Source organism: Polypterus senegalus, chromosome 17 (genome assembly GCF_016835505.1).
Source record: "Polypterus senegalus isolate Bchr_013 chromosome 17, ASM1683550v1, whole genome shotgun sequence".
Taxonomy (NCBI): Eukaryota; Metazoa; Chordata; class Cladistia; order Polypteriformes; family Polypteridae; genus Polypterus; species Polypterus senegalus.
The window spans coordinates 28,233,161-28,254,363 of NC_053170.1; the positions used below are offsets into that span (position 1 = coordinate 28,233,161).

General features: G+C 42.4%; 1 protein-coding gene across 2 annotated transcripts in view; it reads left to right on the top strand.

Annotated features, from left to right (window-relative positions):
• nkain1 (sodium/potassium transporting ATPase interacting 1) overlaps window positions 1–21,203 on the top strand; it is a 447,372-nt gene that overhangs the window by 279,812 nt on the left and 146,357 nt on the right. For both annotated transcript variants that reach the window (XM_039739190.1, XM_039739191.1), the window contains exon 2: window positions 15,108–15,245. In XM_039739190.1, the coding sequence (XP_039595124.1) occupies window positions 15,108–15,245 (138 nt within the window). The remainder of the gene's footprint in view (window positions 1–15,107; window positions 15,246–21,203) is intronic.

Below are 21,203 nucleotides of genomic sequence, written 5' to 3' on the forward strand. Positions count from 1 at the left end.
GACATCATTACATTTTAATTCTATATGGACCCCATTTTACAGAGCAATGTTGAGAGTGTGGGTAGCCAGGTTAGGCGCTGTGTTTGTTGGGTACAAATTGCTTTTCTATGATTCCTGAATGTTGTTCAGTTTATTGAACTACTGGCTGTCAAAGACAGGTTGAAATCTAAGTAATCAACGTAGACCTCAGCGTTAACCTTTGCAGTGCACCATGAAATGCCTTTGTCTCTGTTACATGCCATTTCTTATGGGATTCATAAAAGCAGTGTTAATGTTTGTGATGTGCCATCTGTTGGAATGACAAATGCAATGCCTATATCTCTGTTATATTCCATTTGGTGTTGGATTCGTAAAAGCAGTGTTAATGTTCATGATACGCCATCTGTTGGAATGACAAAATGCAATGCATTTTTTTTTACCAGAAATGTTTGTGATGTGCTATCTGTTGGAATGGCAGAGAAACAGCAACCAGACAGATACACAGATTCACAGACACCCTTTTATTTGTCACTAGCTGTGCTACCCATCTAAGAAGGTCTGAAATCTAAAAAAATCAATACAGACCACCATGTTAACATTTCCAATGCACCATGCAATGGCTATACCTCTGTTATATGCCACTTGGTATGGGATTCACAAAAGCAGTGTTAATGTCCATGATGCGGCATCTGTTGGAATGACAAATGCAATGCCTTTGTCTCTGTTATATGCCGTTTGGTGTGGGATTCATAAAAGCAGTGTTAATGTTTGTGATGCGCCATCTGTTGGAATGGCAAAGATATTGCAACTAGATCAGTGTTTCCCAAACTCGGTCCTGGGGACCCCCTCTGGCTGCAGGATTTTGTTCCAACCAGCTTCTGTTTTTAATTGAACTCCTGAGCTAATTAAGTGAACAGATATTTCATCAGTTCTGTGTTTAGGGAACAATATAGAAATTAGAAAACTAAGTTTGCTAAAAAAAAAAAAAAATTAAAATGTACCAAGCAGTTATATAGGAATAATGTTTTTTCTTTTTCTTTTTAACAGCTTTTTTATCTTGATTTTCATTCTGCTTTTCAAGGTGTTCTAATTGTTTAATTAATCCATGATTTACTAATTAGTGGGTTTGATGCTAAAGTAGTTGCCGTCTTTGATTATTTAGTGTTGTTTGCCTGGGTGTCTAATCTGCTGGTTTTAAATTGTCATTATTAAGTGTGGTCCCCGGCCGGGACAGGAGTTAAATAAAAGAGATCACTGCTATCAGGTGTTGTCACTCATTAGGAATCTGGTTGGAACAAAAACCTGCAGCCACAGGGGGTCCGCAGGACCGAGTCTGGACAACACTGAACTAGATGAACAGCTAGGAACTTATCCTTTTACTATGCTGAAAAGAAACATTTTTTGACCATTAAAAATGTATTACTTTTCTTTGGTGCTTAATGGTAACACCACAAGCCCGTGCCATTGACACACAGTTGGGTAGATCCATGGGTAGGTACTCCAAATTCTGACCCTACCACCTGCATGTCATGTTAGAATTCAAGATGCATCAAACCAGATAACATTTTTTCAATCCTCGTTCACCGTGTTTTGTCTATCCTGTGCTAACTGTAGCCTCACCTTTCTATTCTTAGCTAATGCGGTCTTCTGCTGCTGTAACCATCCGTTTTGAGATCGGACACGTCGCGCACTCAGAGATGCCCTTCTGCACACTGCTGTTGTAATGCGAGTGTTTGCGGCCTTTCCATTAGCCTGAACAAGCATGGCTGTTCTCCACTGACCTCTCTCATTACCAAGATTTTTTTTTTTTGTTTATCACACCATTCTCTGTAAATTCAAGTGACTGTAGTGTGTGAAAATCCCAGAAGGACAGCTGGATGCTGGAGCCACCATGTCTGGCACCAATAATCACACCATAGTCAAAATCATTCATATCAGGCATCGTCTCTCATTTTACCGGTTGGACAAACTACAGCTAACCCTCAAAACTAGAGATACAGCGCGAGCGAGAGACAGCGGGCCATTGAACCCGCATATTTAACTGTCTTGCTCTGTGCTCTGACTGTGCGAATCGGGGCAGTAGATTTGTGTTGTGTGATCTGAATTCAGTCTTGGGAGATGAGTGCTAAAAGTGCTGAATTGTTAATCAGGCGGTCTTTACTTTCAATAGCACGCAGACCGTTTTCGATACTCAGAGCGCCTCTAAACTTACAGCTGAGTCCACAATAACTACAAGCTGCCCATTTTTTAACTGCTCCAGTTTGGCCGGGCTGTCATTTTCTTTCCCGTCCACGGGGGGCTATTTCCAAGCTAGACTGACTGAAGTTCCGCAGACGTGCTTTGATTTGTAAGCAATTAGACGCCGGTCTTTCCATCTTTTTATGGTTGTAGATAAATGCCTGCTAAATTTTTTCGGTCAATCTTGCCCGATTTAACTCGACATTCTGAATATATTAAGCAATGACGAGCATGTGACAGGACTTGAAGTCGAGTCGAGTCACATGACCTGAGTTTAACTGCACACATGTCAAATTGGCAATCGCAGCATGGTATCCTCTTAAAACTCCTGGTTCTTTAATGGCACTTTATGGTTCTTTACTGGGTTGTGTGGCTCTTCGTAGAGCTGTTGTTTGACAAAGCACCATTTCATTCTGGAAAGGATTCTTTGCATATGAAGTTGTTTTTTTTTTTTGCTTTGATAAACTACCTAATATGTAGAAAACAAACTGAAATGCTTAATGTTTGGTAGGCTACCAAGCAGGACACTAACAGATTAAGGAAACCTGCACTTAGACTGTGCTATTGTGAGCAAGAGTCCTTTTCAAATCACTACCCACTGGTATTTAACAAATCCGTTACAATTTTTTCATGCTTATTTACTATATGGAGCAGGTTATGGATCTCAAGAAATAAAGTTTCTTTCTGGAACCTTCAGATGGATGCGTCTTTTGGGAATCAAAAATGGCTCCTCAATGGCATCACTCTGAAGAACTGCTCAGGCATCTTTGTTTTTAAGAGTTCACGCAGAAGCCCTTCTTTTTGTTCAGTTCTGCTTTTGTAGTCGGGTCAAACAAAAGTCTGTTGTGCAAATCTCAGTCAACCATCCTTTATTTGATGTAGTGCCTAATGGTATCAGTACTAAAATGAATCGCATAATGTGTTTTGAGAGGCTGAGAATCATAAATGTAAGTAGCATAAACTAAAGCTTGGCTTATAGTTGACAGGTCCACGCTGATCGCCAGGGCCTCATGCATAACGCCGTGTGTAGAATTCACACTCTAACATTACGTAAGCACAAAAGCGGAAATGTGCGTAAGCACAAAAAAATCCAGATGCATAAATCTGTATGAACGCCAACTTCCACGTTGCTCCATAAATCCCGGTCTGCATGAAAATTAACGCACATGCATGCGCCTGCTGCCCCACCCCAACTCCTCCCAGAATTACGCCTCTTTGAATATTCAAATCAATCTAAATAGCCGTTAAGCTCAGCGTTCTGTGAAGAGACAATGGCAAAAGCAAGAGGGAAAATAGAATTTCAGCGAATACCAAGTGGAGGCAAAGAAAAACGTACTATTTGTTGGTTTAAACAGTGATATCATCAACAAAAGGAAGTTGGTCGAGTAAGAGTGACATAGCGTTTGAGAGAAACTCGAAAGCTCAAGTTCACAAAGTCACACAGTGCCTGAAATAAAAAAGAAGTATATACAATACAATACAGTTTATTTTTGTATAGCCCAAAATCACACAGGAAGTGCCGCAATGGGCTTTAACAGGCCCTGCCTCTTGACAGCCCCCCAGCCTTGACTCTCTAAGAAGATAAGGAAAAACTCCCAAAAAACCTTGTAGGGAAAATGGAAGAAACCTCGGAAAGGCAGTTCAAAGAGAGACCCCTTTCCAGGTAGGTTGGACGTGCAGTGGGTGTCAAAAGGAAGGGGGTCAATACAACACAATACACAGAACAGAACAAATCCTTAATACAGCATAATAATAAAAATTTTAGAAGTACGGTTTAACAGTAGATGATATCACATAATAGATTTGGATATTTTTAGAGTCCTGGAGACCTCATCCATCTAGCTGCCTCCCCATTTGGCCATTCCACGGCTGAAACGTGCTGCTCCGATGAAAGGACCCCTCTTTCCCATGATTCCTGTGATCCTCCATCAGGGATGACTTTACCATAGGCAGGCAAACAACTTGACAGGTGGGCGTGGCACCAATGCCACATTTGGTACCGAGAAAGAAACAGAATAGGTGAGGGTTAGTATTCAAATATAATTATCATGTTACTTATGTTATAGTGCTAATGACTAACAACAGAGATGCAGTCTGTACAGTTAATCAGCAGCTCTAGTCAGGATATGCTAAACTGAAGTAGTGAGTCTTCAGCCGGGATTTAAAGGCTGAGACTGAAGGGGCATCTCTTATGGAAGCAGGAAGACCATTCCACAGTTTAGGGGCCCTGTAACTAAAAGCTCGACCTCCCACTGTTATTTTATTAATCCTTGGAATCCTAAGCAGACCGGCATCTTGAGATCTTAATGTGCTCAGGTTTGTAAGTCATGATAAGTTCAGACAAGTAAGCGGACCTTGGCCATTTAATGCTTTATATGTTAAAAGGAGGATTTTGAAATCTGCCCTAAACTTAACTGGGAGCCAGTGTAAGATTTAAGAACTGGAGTTATGTGTTCATATTTTCTTGTTCTTGTAATAATTCTTGCAGCGCATTTTGGATTAACTGGAGGCTGTATAAGAACAGTTTGAACAGCCAGTGAACACCGCATTGCAGTAGTCAATCCTACTAGAGATAAATGCATGAATTAATTTCTCACAATCCTGTTTATTTAGAAAGCCTTAATTTCCTAACATTTTTAAGATGGAAAAACATGTTTTGGACAACTTTGTAATATGTGCTTTAAATGACATGCTAGAGTCAAAGATAACTCCTAGATTGCGGGCTGATTCAGTAAAATTAATTGGGATTCCAACTGAGTTAAATGACACAAAATATTGCTGTGATCAGCGTCATTCCCTCCAACAATTAACATCTCTGTTTTATCTGTATTTAAAGACAAGTAGTTCTCATTCATCCATTCCTTTAATTCACTAACACAACTAATTAAAGACAACATCGGAGAAACTTCATTTGATTTAAATGAAAGGTATAACTGGGTGTCATCTGCATACGAGTGAAAATTAACATTATGTTTCCTAATGAGAGATCCCAGTGGAAGCATGTAAAGTGAAAACAGTAAAGGTCCCAGTACTGAGCCCTGCGGACACCATATTGAACTTCTGTGTATAATGATGGAGTACTGTCAGCACATTTCTGTACATATTGGAATCGATTTGATAAATAAGAACTGAACCAAGCGAGCACGGGCCTGTAAGCCCAACATCGCTTTCTAGCCTGTGCAGTAAAATAGAATGGTCAATGGTGTCAAATGCTGCACTTAAGTCCAACAACATAATTACAGTGGAGTTTCCTTCATCAGAGGATATCAGAATGTCATTTACAACCCGTGTTAGTGCCGTTTCTGTACTATGACCAGTGCGAAAGCCAGACTGGAATTTCTCAAATAAATTGTAATGTGTAAGGTGTGACTGAAGCTGACTGGCGACTACTTTTCTAGTATTTTAGAGAGAAATGGTAAATTTGAAATAGGCCTATAGTTATTTAGTATGTGTGGGTCTAGGTCTGACTTTTTAAGTAAAGGTTTAATGACTGACACTTTTAGTGCATCAGGTACGGTGCCATGCAGTAATGAACTATTGATAACGGTTAGAAGAACATCCATTGCACTTTTTACTAGTTTTATTGGCACTGGATCTAGGGAACAAGTAGTGGGCTTCATTTTAGTAATTAAAGTTAAGACTTCCTGCTCAGTTACAGGATTAAAATTACTAAAGTGCTGAATGCAATGTGCAGGGTCTGCTAAGCTAGTATTTGGTTTGTACTGTGATGCTGAGATCTGGGATCTTATATTTTTAATTTTCTCATTGAAGAAGTTCATAAAGTCTGTACTGCTAATATCTGTTGGTATTTTGCACTGTTGATCTGAATTCCCATTTGTTAATTTAGCCACTGTTCTAAACATGATTTTTATTATTGCTATCTATTAATGTAGAATAGTATTCTGAGCGAGCTTTAAAGAGGGCTTTTTATATTTATTACACTCTCTGTCCATGCAATTTGAAAGACATGTAGCTTTGTTGTTCTCCATCTGCGCTCCAGTTTTCGACACTCTAATTTAAGAGCTCGAGTATTTTCATTAAACCAGGGAGAGTTTCTATGTGCTTTGATCACTTTTGTTTTAGGGGAGCCACTGTGTCCAGAGCATCTCTCAAGGTCACATTATAATGTGATATTAGCTGATCTAAATTGTTTTCCATGTTTACATTTGATGTTAACTGATCTAAATGGTTTTCCACAATTACACTCGACTTACTCAAGGTATCTATAAATTTTGAAGCAGAATTACAATCTAGATGTTGCACTGTCTTTGTTTTAATCTGTGAGTGCGTTGGCATGGGCAGAACTAAATCAAATGTAATTAAGAAGTGATCGGAAATAACTACATTTAATGGAGTAATATTTAAATTTTGAATTTCAACTTTGTAAGTTATAATTAAATCTAATGTGTGGTTATGATTATGAGTTGGACCTTTGACAATCTGACAAAATCCTACTGAATTTAACAAATAAGTAAAACATTTGCTAAAAGTGTCAGTTTCCACATCAATGTGTACATTAAAATCCCCCATCAGAACTACGTGATCATAATTTATAGCCAAATCAGACAGAAGGTTGCTAAATTCAGTCATGAACAATGAATATGGCCCTGGTGGTCTGTAGACTAGCACTATAATTGTGTTGGAATCTGTTTTAATATTTAAAATGAATACCTCAAAGGATGTAAAGTTGCCTAAATTTTTAGAAGTGATTTGCATTTTGTTACAATGAATTATTCCAAGGCCTCCTCCTCGACCAGAATCTCTAGACTCTCTATATATGATTTGGGTAGGAATATAAGTAACTTGCAAGCTACTGTTGTCCTGTCCGGGATTGTTATAAACTTGTGGTCAATACTTGGTGGCATAGGCACCACGAATTCCCCGCGACTCTGCTCTATAAAAACGGGTTTGAGCAAATGGGTGGATGGATGACAGAATGTCAGAGTAACGCTGCGTTTTTATGCAATTGGAAGTTCTATGTGAACGGCCTACTACGACGGAGCTCCGAGTCGGAAAGCCACTCGAAATCTCTAAATTGTGGTAAAATGATGACTTTTCATGTTGTCTATTCTATAAGAAAAAAATACTACCTGCTTAGCCAGAAATAACATTTCTGTGATCAAAGTGTTCCCATAATGGCACACATTACACGTAACAGTAAACCATATTCAAAATTTAAATACAGCGCACATAATCAATGAAAATCCGACGTACTCGTCCAAATGTACTGTAACTCGACACACGGGTGTTTAAGAGTTAATCAAATGTGGTGTCCGTTTGTCTTTTAATCGGTAAACGGACCGAGGTCTGTCGAAATCGGGGTGAGTGAATTGAGTGCAGCGAGTTATATGCTGTAGTTTGCAGTCGGCTGACTCGTCGAGATCTTCAGTGCGCTTGTGTGTCGCTCGAGGCCGGGCGAGCGGCTCTGCATTTCTTTGCGCTTTCCTGCATTAGCCACAGAGACGATGCCCGGATGCTCGTTGACTTGTAGTATCGATGTTCTTTGTGAAGCCTTGAGATTTTCGTTTCTTCCTTTGGAAATGTTGAACTATTTAGTACTGTAAGGAGCACGCGAACGTCTTTGGAAGGATTCATGTTTTCGTTTGGTAATACTAAACCACAGGTGACGCACGACGGCTGTCACTCACCACACTTCATGGTTAAAAAAAGCAAATCTAAACATTAGAACATGTTTGGTTGTATGTTCTTTTTAAAATTAATGTTTGATTCACCTTTTTGGGACGAGACTGATACGGAACTGGAAGAGTTCTAACTTGTCCACGTTCGTTGGCTTTCCTAATGAAGCGTGCGTTGTACAACAGGCAGCCATCTGCTCGTAACTGGACTTAATGACAGTCGTTTCAGTTCACCAGTATGCAGGAGCAAAGTGGGTGCAGGACTGCAATCTGCAATCAGAAGCCCCCTAAAACGTGAAATCGATTGCGTATTTTTTTAGCTTAAGTTGACAACTCATTCAGGTTTGAGACACACTGATTTGCCTCCCTAAAGGGATGCTTTTTTTGGTCCTTAAAGTAGTGTGGGGTAGAGGTTAAGGCTTTCGACTCCAAATCCTGTGGTTGTGGGTTCAAATCCCACCACTCACACTGTGTGATAATAAACACGTCGCTTGACTAGCCTGTGCTCCAACTGGAAAACCAAAAGAAATATGACAAATTGTATAACAAATATTACTAATACATTCTATTTATATAGCGCCATTCCAATAAACGTTTTCAGACGTTTGATAAAACTGAATGTAAATGTAGTGGTGGTAAGGTTGGGAGGACTGAGGAAAGAATACTAATCATTCGGTTTGTAATATAATCATAATAATAATAATACTCTGGCGAAAGCTTTAATTTCAGACAGCGCAGCGCCGGTGTTCTGTCGAACCACGCAACCCATAGAAATGAGCTTCTGCACATGCGTAGTATACATTTATTCTATAGACGACATTTAACGCATAAGTTTCTTAAATACTGTAAATAGATAAAGTGAAATGGGTTCAAACATCCATTATCCAACCCGCTATATCCTAACTACAGGGTCACGGGGGTCTGCCGGAGCCAATCCCAGGGCGCAAGGCAGGAAACAAACCCCTGACAGGGCGCTTGCTCACCGCAGGGCACACACACACACACACAATAAGCACACACTAGGGACAATTTCGAATCGCCAGTGCACCTAACCTGCATGTCTTTGGACTGTGAGAGGAAACCCACGCAAACATGGGGAGAACATGCAAACTCCACGCAGGGAGGACCCGGGTCTCATAACTGCAAGGCAGCAGCGCTACCACTGCGCCACCGTGCCGCCCCGGATTAAAATGGACCCTACTAAAATTATTATTTGTCGTTTAACCCATTAGTAGCAAACGTATCCAATGCCTCAATCCAATGACTTTCCCATTTTAATGTTTTTTTGTTTAACGTTGTTGTGATTGTAAACCGAACATGATTGGTATGTACAGAAAAATGGTTGGCTGATGGGGAGTGATACCATAAAAATGTTATGTTCATTTCGACGTTTTCATTTTAAAAATTGTAAATATTTGCATGTGTATCTTATTTCAACAAGGCAGCACAAATCGACAGAACAACGGCAAAGAAATGAAGCGGGAGATCATAGGAGTGTGGCAGACATCCGGCAGTGTCCTGTGCCGATGTGGTGAGGGCCTTGATCTGGGCATGCTGTGCTGTCAAGATGTCAACAAGGAGCTCGAACGTGCAGCGATGTATTAAAGCCTAATGCATTAATAAGCATTGGATATTCATAACCAGAAGCTGTGTGGCACCAGTAGAACCCAATTTAGCGGTAGATCAAAGACTGTGAAAAGCGGACTTAATAAACAAATGGAGACCTTAAACAAAACCGGAGAGCTGATGAAGAATGTGATCGTGGAGATTGAAGGAGTCAAGGTCGATGTTAAATGCAAAGGAAACGGCAGCGTTTAGACGAGCGCGATTTTTGTTGAGCTTTCCTTGGGTCTCTCCTGACTCACTCCGCCGTCCCGTTTTACGCGTTAGTGGAGCAGTACGCCGAAGCTGGCCATCCTCTCTCGAGACACACAATATGCTGTCAGACTTGTTTATTTTCACTAATTTATCACAAATTAATTGTCGAGGTATGCTCGCTTGAGGGTACAGAGTTTTGGGCTGTACTTTGCATATTATAGGAACAGAACGCTATGTTCTTGCTGTGCCTGACAGGGAAAATAATCCCGTGTTACAATTCGAGATTAACTGTCACTTAAGTGTATAACTGGACCACTGGCACCGATGTCATATCACAGCTGGATAAACGGGAGAATGGTTAAGAATTTCTGAGGCAACCTGACAACGTAATCGCATTACATCAGCGAGCGCTGACAGGTATATTTAATAACGCGGAGCTGCAAGGCTGTGTTAGTGAGGAGGACAAATTAGAATTGAGAAAGAGAGAGAGAGAAACTGGGAAATGAAATTACATACGAAAGAAGAAAAAGCCCACCTCAACGAAAATAAATTATGTGCCAGCTGTTACCTCTAACAGTACAGTGGCAGCTGGCGTCTGGAAAGAATGGTGGCGCAGGAAACTGAACAACAGGGCGATGGGCGGTGCTCTCAGTGCTCAGTATGGCAATAATCGGGCAATTCAGTTTGAAGTACGGGGGCGTGGCAAGCGCAAGGCATGGATAAGTGTGGAGCCAGCAGCAGACCCTCCATGGCATTACACCCAGCAGGCTAATTGAGAGACGCCAATGAGTGTAACCTGCTAGTCACTGGTATGGGGGAAAAAGAAATGCAATTAAATAACTGCATGTAGGGAAGGGGCAGACAGTCCACACAGCCATTAACTGAATGGCTATTTGGACCCTGGTCGCTGGAGCATGAAGCCTGCAAACTATGAGGACTGATTTAGATTATTTATGTTAGGTGGAATGCCCAGTGGGGGCTGGGTGGTCTCTTGGCCTTGGAGCCCCTGCAGATTTTGTTTTTTTTTTCTACAGCCCATCTAGGATTTTTGTTCTGTTCTCTTGGCCATCTGACCTCACTTTATACTTTGTTATTTAGTATTGCCTAATCTTATTTTTGTTTCATATCAATGTTTCTTCATCTTGTAAAGCACTATGAGCTACACCATTTGTATGAAAATGTGCTATATTAATAAATCTTGAAGTTGTTGAAGCAGAGAAGCAGCAGCACTAACCACTGCGCCACTGTGCAGCTCGTGTTGAGACAATCGTTAAAACAGCTTGAGTTAAAGCCAGAGGCAGATGACCCTCGAGCCGACTGAAGGTTAACCCTCTTTAAGGCCCCTCATTAGGTCCTTCCTTCATCTTTTCAGATGGTTACATTAAACCAGTTGGTGCAGGTAAAGTAGAGATGTTCCTGTTAGTGTAGCGTCAGGTCATTCGTCATGATAGAGTAGCACTTAAGACAGAGTGATGAGCCGGCGATTCACACAAAATTGAATTCGGAATAAAATCTGAAGATTAGTTTGGCAAGAAATAAAGTGAAACGCAAGCCAAACTGACACCACTGACCCAGGAGTAAAGCAGTTTAGTTGTCCTCTGGAAATGTTTTTTACGCGCTAGCTAGCTCTGTAAGTGTTGGTCTGTTATTTAGTCAGGGTCGGCACCAGGACAACTTTAGTCGGGGGCAGTGGATTTTCACATGTGTGTTTGTGTGCGGTTACAATCCTAATAACCAGGGGCGTAGCAGAGAACTCTGAGCCCCATGCATAATCATTCAAATGTGGGCCCCTTCCTCTCAAAAACAAACTTTTCATCCGAGGCGTCGAGGCCCCCACCCAGTGGGCACTGGGTAATCATTACCCTACCCCCCGACTACGATGGCCATGCTAATAACCCTCACTTTACTAGCGATTCATAATAAATACATCTGAGAATGTGTCAACGGCAGATCACAGCAAAACGCTGGTTGTTCTGATGGATGTCACATTAAGCAACTTCTAGTCCGTGGGTAAGTCAGACTTGCCGACTGCAGTTGCTGGTCTCATCACAGGCTCACGTCAGTTTACACGTTGGAAAAAGTGTAGGGTATGTCAAGTTTAGCCACTGCTTGCGGACCGCCCAGCACAGTCTTGCTTACCCCTTTTTGTGATCGCCGATAGCGTGCTTTTTATTTTTTATTTTATTTTTTTTTTTCTCCAGCCGTCTGGAGTTTTTTTTTTTTGTTTTTCCTGTCCACCCTGGCCAACAGACCCTACTCCTTTTCTACGTTAACAAATGTTGTCTTACTTTAATCTCTTATTTTGTCTTTTGTTTTTCTTTTTTTTTATTGTGTAAAGCACTTTCAGCTACTTTTTGTATGAAAATGTGCTATATAAATAAATGTTGTTGTTGTTGTTGTGCTGCCTGATGGAGCCACAGCTTTAGGAAGGGTTACCAGGTATGGCGAGTTCAGTCCCAGCCTTGATTTTTTTTTTCTTTTTCCATTCTGTCGTGGTATGTAAAACACGAGATATCAGACAGACGAGCTTCTATTCTGTTTGTGTTATTCAATACACCTGCGTTTCTTATTCCTCAACACTACATTATGTAGCCACCTCCATGATGTTTGGGATAATGACACATTTGGGTTAATAAAGTACAGTATCTATCTATCTATCTATCCATCTATGTATCTCTGCATGTAACAATTCAGACATTGTGATTAAAGTGCACATTGCGTATCATTCCATGTTGGAATGACAACACTTCATCTGCACGGTCCTCCCATTTCAGGCCATCATAATGTTTGGGACACAGCAATGGCAGGTCTATTAAAGCCCCCATATTTAGGACTTTGTTGCATATGCGTGTGTTTTTTTGCACCTTAAAGCATTATCAAAGCTCTGATACAGTAAAATAAAGCAGAAATGAGGTTTATGTTACATGAATGTTGTAAGCAGGCATCTGTGTGATGGGAAAAGCATCAGTGGGCCCTCATGGTGGGTCGGCACACGCACTTGTGAGCCACGTCCACATCACAAATCAGGCCCAACCACTTGTCGTTGGACTGAGTGTTTAAATTCAACTCTTATCTGTTCACGGGCAGCTGCATTCCCTGTGTGGGGATTCTGCGCTTTTCATCACCCAACCCCTGGATTATCACTGAGCTCAAATAACATCAGAGGTCTCGTCTCTGTGAAAGCGTTTCCTTTCAAAACTTGCCAGATGTTGGCTTGCATTAGTATGCGCCGCCTGTCAGAAATGAAAAGCTTATCTCCGAATTCTGTCCCAGCTTCTGCATCGCGTTGAGTCATAGATTTAAAGTCAGGTTGTTCGCTAATTAGTTCACTTTTGTATCTTGGTGTCCACCCTTAAAAAAGCCAGACGCGGGAAGCAGTGTTGTGTGGCTAAGGAACAGATGAACTGGAGGAGGCGCGAGTGTTTAACGATACAACAGCCAACCAATAATGGCACCCACTCCAAGTTACTCATGTTTGAAACCCCAAAAGCAAATGGGGGGAATTAGGATTTTATAACGCTGGAGCAACAATGGGGCTGGTTCTGCCATTTAGGTGAACTAGGCGGCAACAAAATTTAGGGGGCTGTATTTTTCTCAACAGTACAGTTTGGGGGCACCGTGTACAGTTTTGCCCGGAGCAGATTAAAACCTCTTGCTGGCCCTGATTAGGCACATCTGCTTTTTTAAGTGGCAATGGGAAACCAAGTCCCCCTCAGCCCCCTATAGTGGAGATGGAGGTGTCAGAGTCGGAGTGGACTCAGTCCGGGGGGTCCATCTGTGAAAGTTAAACGACACTAGAGCAGATGGAACCCGATGCCCACCTACCTGTACACTCTGTCTTGTAAGTAGTTTCTCCACAGGAATACAGTGATCCCCCACTATATCGTGGTTCAGCTATCGCGCCCCAGCTATATCGCAGATTTTTCTATGGAACATATCTCATTTTCTATCGTGGAAATCTGCGCTTTTATAGCAACCATTTTTTATGATTTTTTTGACAACTGTGTATGTTGAAATAAGCATTTTTCTATGCTAAACTATTATAATAACAATGTATTACTGTAGGGGCGGCACGGTGGCGCTGCTGCCTCGCAGTTAGGAGACCCGGGTTCGCTTCCCAGGTCCTCCCTGCGTGTAGTTTGCATGTTCTCTCCGTGTCTGCGTGGGTTTCCTCCAGGCGCTCCGGTTTCCTCCCACAGTGCAAAGACTTGCAGGTTAGGTGGATTGGCGATTCTAAATTGGCCCTAGTGTGTGTTTGTGTGTGTCCTGCGGTGGGTTGGCACCCTGCCCGGAATTGGTTCCTGCCTTGTGCCCTGTGTTGGCTGGGATTGGCTCCAGCAGACCCTCGTGACCCTGTGTTCAGATTCAGCGAGTTGGAAAATGGATGGATGGATGTATTACTGTAATTACAACATACTGTATATATATATACCTGTACTGTACATAAATAAAAATGGAGTAAAAATTCTACCTACCTGTAGTGTACTTTGCAGCCAATTCATAACAAAGCATACAGTTATCAGCAGTCACTACATGTGCTAGACAAAAGTTCGTTAGAACAATATTATAATTTATAATAACTAACGTATACGTAACATTTAAGCAATACACTAGTAAATCATAAAACACTAGCCAACCCGTGGCGTACCATACGCCGCATAATCAGGCCGTTTTTTTTTAATGATTTTTAAGCACAGGGAGAAAATGAACATTTGAAAAATCAGTAATGTAATAAATCAGCAAGAAAAGCAACATTGTAACAATGCATGGAACGAACCAACACACAATCGTCCGTGACTGAAAACTGGCGGACCGCCATCGCTCATGTGCCCACCTCCAACTCGTCACTTGTGTCGGGTTGTTAGGCCTTATAGCTTTCCAGTTATGCAGGGTGCGGGGGTTTAGGGGTCCTACAGCTTAAGCTTCATTAGTTTCTTAGTAGATCCACCCCTTGCCCTTCACCAGCACCACATTTACAAACACCCTTTCCTGAACTCTGTGGCACAGTGGCTGTTTATGAAAATTTTGGGAAAAGTCAACCTGTGGGTAAATAAAAGACAGAGCTGCGTCGGTGGTCTCGTATGCTGGGCACGAGCAGTACATGACATCTTACATTGGAGCATTTTTTGAGCAAAAAGATCAAAATTGCTGACCTCCTCACTTAGTAAAGCATACCTCTGCTGATAATTGTGTGTTGAAGGTGTTCTGCCACTCTAAGTGGGCACAGAAGGGTGGCAGACATCAAAAGTTCAAATGTTTATGGATTGTAGTGTGAGTCAGCAGGTTGAAGTGTCTCAAAAAGTGCCCACCTTATGTGACACGAGGCTCACTCCATATCGCGTCTCTAACAATTACAGATTATTCACTGTGCCCGTTGCTGTTTGTTCAGTGTGGGGGTCCATTATTCATCTCTTTTCTCTTTTCTTGCTCTTGTAGGTGGCAGCCTTGGCGAGGCAGATTTTTGATTTTCTGGGATATCAATGGGCACCTATTCTGGCCAATTTCATCCACATCATGGCGGTCATCCTGGGCATCTTTGGCACCATACAGTACCGATCCAGATACCTCATCATGGTAGGAACTTTTCATTGATGGTTTGATTTTTTTTGTTTTTATTGTTTGCAATAGGCGTTGATCAGACACAAAAATATACGATAAGTCTGATGAGCTTTTTCATTTTTCGTCCTGAACGATAAAGGAGAATATTAGAGGAGTGGATAAAATGTGACACCTTGGTAGTAGCGAGGCTACCCACATACGCCCAGAGAGTGCCATTTTAGTTGTGTATGTGTGATGCTGGATGTGCGGGTGCAGCTGCCCATGTAGTGTTTTTTGTCCACGTCGTTCTAATGCTGCTGTCCATGTGTACGTCATGCCGTGCATGTGTATGTCTTGTGTCACCTGTGTGTGATGCTCCTGATGCAGTAGTCGTGCCCGTGTCTTCGAGGTCTTTGAGTGGAATGATGTACTGCAAACATGGATGGCGCTGCCCGTGTCAAGTGCAGCTTCTTAACTGATGCAGAATCTCACGTGCTGTCCACCCTGGTGCTGTGTTCTGAAGTCCATTTTATGTGCTTGTAGAGATACCCGTTTGTGTGCCAGCTTTGTGGGTGTCATGGGTGGTACATGTAAATGCAGTCCAGCCTAAGTGTGTGTGATGCTGCTCGTGTCGATGTGTTTGCGTGTGTGTGTCGTGCCAATACATGGGCTTGCTGCCTATTGGGTTTGTGTCAGATGGTGTTCGTTGGCATGTTACACCTCTTTGTGATTTATAAAAAGTGTTTCCCCCCATGGAACTTTTTACAGCTTATTGTTATACAACTTTGAGTCACAGGGGATTTTAATTTGGCTTTTTTGACATTGACCAGTGGGAAAAAAAACTCTTTAATGTCAACGTGAAATCAGATCTCTGCAAAATGGTCCAAGTTAATTACAAATATAAAGCACAAAATAACTGACCGCATAGGTACCCCCACCCACTAGTTAGTAGATGCGTCTTTGGCAGCCATGACAGTCTTGAGTCTGTGTGCTCAGGTCTTTGTCAGCTGTACACATCTCCACACTGCCATCTCCCTCCATTCGTCTTTGTAGAACGTCTCAGGTTCTGTCTTGTCGCACGAGGATTGTGGGTGAACAGCCGATATCAAGCCTAAGTCACAAATTCTCAACTGGACTGAGATCTCGACTCTGACTCGGCCGATCCAGGACACTCACATTGTTGTTTTGAAGCCATTCCTGTGTACCTTTGGCTTTATCCTTGGGGTCGTCTCCTTGCCGGAAAACAAATCTTCTGCCAAGGTGCTGGTTTTCCTCCAGGATTTCCCTGCATTTTGTTCCATTTTCTCACACACCTTCCAGAAGCTTCTGCAGAGGTGCATACCCATAGCCTGATGCTGTCACCACCACCACCCTCACTGGTGCAGTGTTCAGACGTGGTGTCTACTCAGCAGACGCAGTGGTTTCACACATAAATCAACATGAAACGTCTGCTGCTGGTGCTCCATGGCCGGCAGGAATGAGTGGTGGTCCTGCTGCCTGGTTGTCTTCGCGTGGCAGGTGGGCAGCAGTGGTAGTTGCAGTGTGACGCAGTCCGGTTTGTACCTCTTGTCATCGTAAGTGGCAGTCCTCCCAGGTGAATGTTGCTTTAGGTGCGTCAGCTACACGAACGCGTTCAGCACCACGATCAGCCGATGCTGGTACCTCACTTTTGTTTTCGGCCTCCATCTCCAGATCACTTGCATTAAAATCAGAGTCTGACGAGTCAGAGTTCGATTCAGCGATAATGTGCAAAAAGTCGTCTGCGCAGTATTTTACTTTGCGCATTCCCTTTGGTCTCTCGCCAGATGTCGATGCCATTTTAGAGGTTGTTTGCTCTTTGCTACTAGCACGTGTAGGGAATTAAGGTCAGATCAATGAGGCTAACTTTCATCTAGCAAAGGGATTCACACTAAAATGTAACAGTGATTTTTGTCGCTGTTTACAGCTGATTACTGTCCTCTACCCCTGAATTTGAACAAATGTTGACCTCGGCCCTGAAAGAGTTAAGGCGATCTCTAGCCGAGATGCTTTTTTCTTCATCTTTGCCACTCTCCCATCAAGCTGCGACTGGTGAAAAAGCCGGGCACAGTTGTTGTCTGCACAGTCTGCCCGCTGTAGCTTGTAACTCCTTCAAAGTTCTCAGAGGTCTCCTGGTGGCCATTTATCTCCTTCTTGTGCAGTCACTCAGTTTTTATGGATGGCTTGCTCTACACAGATTTACAGCTATGCCACGATCTTCCCAATCCTTCATGATGGATTTCACTGGGCTCAATGGGATTTGCGGTGACTTGGATATTTTCTTGTCTCCATCCTCTGACTCGTGATTTTCAATGAGCTTTTCACAGAGGTGCTTGGAGTGGTCTTCATTATGTGGGTTAGGCCACCATACTGACTCACCACAAAGAGCATGTAGACAACAATCAATGGAAAGTCCAGACGGGGGACCTCCATTGAACTAATTCTGTGACTCCTAAAACCAATTGGCTGCCTTAGTGATGATTTAGGGGTGCCATATTAAAGGGGGTGAATACTGTATTTACCCAATCAATAGTAGTGTGTTTGATATTTGGAATTAATTTAGACCGTTTTGTAGAGATCTGTTTTCACTTTGACATTAAAGGGTCATTTTCTGTTTATAAGTCAAAAAAATCAATTTAATTCCACTAAAATTTAATGTTGTATAATGATAAAAAAAATTCAGACGTGAGTGTCAGTAGGCTTTGCGGCCTAGGAACCGAGTTACCCGAACTATTCTATAACATGTCAGTAATGCTGATCTTTCTGATCATAAAATAGGTCATTACAATAGCAGTTGACGAGAAGAATTCTTAATTAATTACAGAATTACGGTATTTGAGGGTTCCTCTCGGGTGCCTCTGTCTTTTAGCTCAAAAACTAATCAGCAGATCGTCATCTCATAACAGGCTTAAGTTTCGAGTTGGGTATTTTTCCATCCAGTCATTTTAGCTTTAGAAACAGACACACACACACAGACGGACAGACATCCATCATCGACATATCAATCTTTTCGGTATCAGGGGACTCTAAAACGTCGAGATCCGTTGAAAACCGGAGATCGGAATTTTAAACAAATCTAAAGCTTTTGCTCCTCCCTCATAGATGATAGGTTATGGTGGCGGAGGGCGCAAAGCAAAAATGTGAAATTTTTCAAGGATTGGGCACTTTTTATAGAAGCTGTGCGACCTGTGAGTGTGTGTGCGCGTGTGTGTGTGTGTGGTGCTCATTCAGGGTGGGCTTGGTGCCCCTCTGTGTGTGTGTGTTCTTTATCACTTCTGCTCATGTGATACTATTTGTGTGTGCAGTGCGGCCTGTCACTGTGTGTTTGTATGAGACCCCCGTGTGTTTCAGCCTGTGTGTGTGGCATTGCCCGTCGATGCAGGTGCCCGAGGACTTTGCTCTCCATTCCCTTGTAATAGCTGCTCAATTCCCGGCTCCTGTCTCGTCGTCCTCGGCTTTGCACTCGTCGCAGGTTATTTAGGCAGGGCGGCTGGCACTTCTCAGCTGGATTCTTGAGTTTCAAGAAGGCTGGGAAGACATTTTACTCCCTTTGGTGCTTATGATAGGCTGCAAATTGTGCTGTAATTGCGGACTGGGACTTACACTTCGTTTTAATTATATAAATACGTGTTTAAGCAAATAATTTTCACGTTATGATTATAGAACCTGGTAGTTCATTAGCAGTAATTAAACTCCACTTAAACTGTCAAAATCCCCAAGTCAGCAGCGTTCACGCACAAACAGTCAGTGGACAGAAAGCCTATAAAAGAAGAGAAACGAGGAGATCGCAAGCAAAGATCTATATCTTTTTTTTAACGTAGTCTTTTAAATCAGAGGAGTTTGTTTGATGGCCACCTTAGCAGTAGAAGAGTGAGTGCACAAACATCAGGAAAGGCATGAAGTGTTTGCTGCTGTACAAGGTTACTTTAACTTTATTAGGACCCCTCTTCGTGGACATTACCGTTCTTAATGATGGCAATGAAGCTTAAAATCATCCATAAGTGTATAATTACACGCCTAGGTGATCTGACATTCTGCTGCTTCTCCATGGAGCAGCACATTGGCTAACACATTCAGCGGTCTGGATTCAAACCCCCAAGTCTGTGTGGGGTCTGCACATTCTCCCCAGGTCAGTGTGAATTCTGCAAGTTCTCCCCGGATTTGTGTGGAGTCTGCAAGTTCTCCCCAGGTTTGTGTGGGGTCTGCGCATTCTTCCTAAGTAAGTGTGGGGTCTGCACATTCTTCCTAAGTAAGTGTGGGGTCTGCACGTTCTCTCCAAGTCTGTGGGGGTCTGCACATTCTGTCCAAGTCTGTGTGGGGTCTGCACATTCTCTCCAAGTCTGTGGGGGTCTGCACATTCTGTCCAAGTCTGTGTGGGGTCTGCACATTCTCCCCAGGTCTTTGTGAGTTCTGCAAGTTCTCCTCGTGTTTGTGGGGGGTCTGCACACTTTCCCTGGGTCTCTGTGGGGTCTGCACTTTCTTCTTGAGTATGTGTGGGGTCTGCACATTCTCTCCAAGTCTGTGTGGGGTCTGCACGTTCTCCCCAGGTCTGTTTGGGTTCTGCAAATTCTCCCTGGATCTCCATGTTTCCTCCTACTTCACAGAGACATGAGAAGTAAGTGACGTTAAGCTGGACAGTAGTGGCTTTTTGCCATATGGTAGAGTGAAGGCCAATCGAGGCTTTGCTCCTGCTGAATGGCCCCCAAACCTAAATTACCCAAAACAGCCTGATGGGGTGAAATCGAAGAAAGAAAAAAGAGAAAGATTGTCTTGATCATTTGTTGACAGCTGCAAAGGTACAAAATTCCCTTGACATGCAGTTACAGCTTAACCAGTTGTATTAATCTTTATTAATTTGTAATTGCATTAATCATAAAATATTACAAGTTAACTGTATGCGCCATCCATCTGCCAGTTTAAATCTCCCATTTGGAAAACATTTTATCGTCCGTTAGTTTGTAATTAAATGGAAGGCAATCCTCAGATACGCATAATGAATTTATTTTAATGGATATTTAATTGATTTTAATGAAATACGACCCCCTGCGCTGTTCGTAGCTTTAAGGTGACATTTCCACTTGTATCTATGCTTGCCTTTATCTAAAGCACCATGTCTTCCTTCAGCTTTTAAGAATAATGTATCAAGCCAATTATCTTTATTCAGCTTTTTGACAGTCGCCGATGTTGAGTTTCCGCTTTGAATTCAGCCGACCCCAGGGTCATCCCGTTGAGCATTGTGTGGGTGCAGAACACATAATGGCGGCTATTGGCTTGAAGGAATAGTCAGCATAAAGCCGCCATTGTAGTCTGTGTACCTAAAGACGCCCTGTGGAACGAGTTTGAGGACTTGGAGTGAGTTGGCTGGACAGTACAGGACTACAGAATTGGGACCACCATATGCCCCGTTTGGCGATCAGCCCCTTGATTTCATGTTTGCAGATTCCCCCCCAGACTCTAAATGCTTCATCATTCTACATGACTCGACATGATGTGGTAAATTATACAGCTAAGAATCTCAGGGGGTGACTGACTACATGATTCACTTGTGTCTTTTCTTCGTCGTTCATCAATATCTTGTGTTTCCGAAGTACCTTAAGGTCACACAGCCAATCAACTCACAGATTCAGCCGTCTAGATTCAAATCTCAGTCTGTGTGGAGTCTGCATGGAGAATAAAAGGAAGACCACTACGTGAAGGTAAAGGCGAAACATCAAACTGACATCAGTGCCCGACAAGCCTCTCCTCCATTTGAACAGTCCCAAACCCTCGCTTTCCTTGCAGGACTGTGGTCGGCAAATCTGACATAGTCCATGAAATTCGGATGTGAGCGTCTGTAGGTTTTTAGCCCAGGGAAGCAAGTTACCTGAACTATTCTATAACATGTCAGTAATTATTTACCACTCTGATCATAAAATAGATCATTACGATAGCAATTGCCGAGAAGAGTTCATAAATAATTGCAGAATTACAGTATTT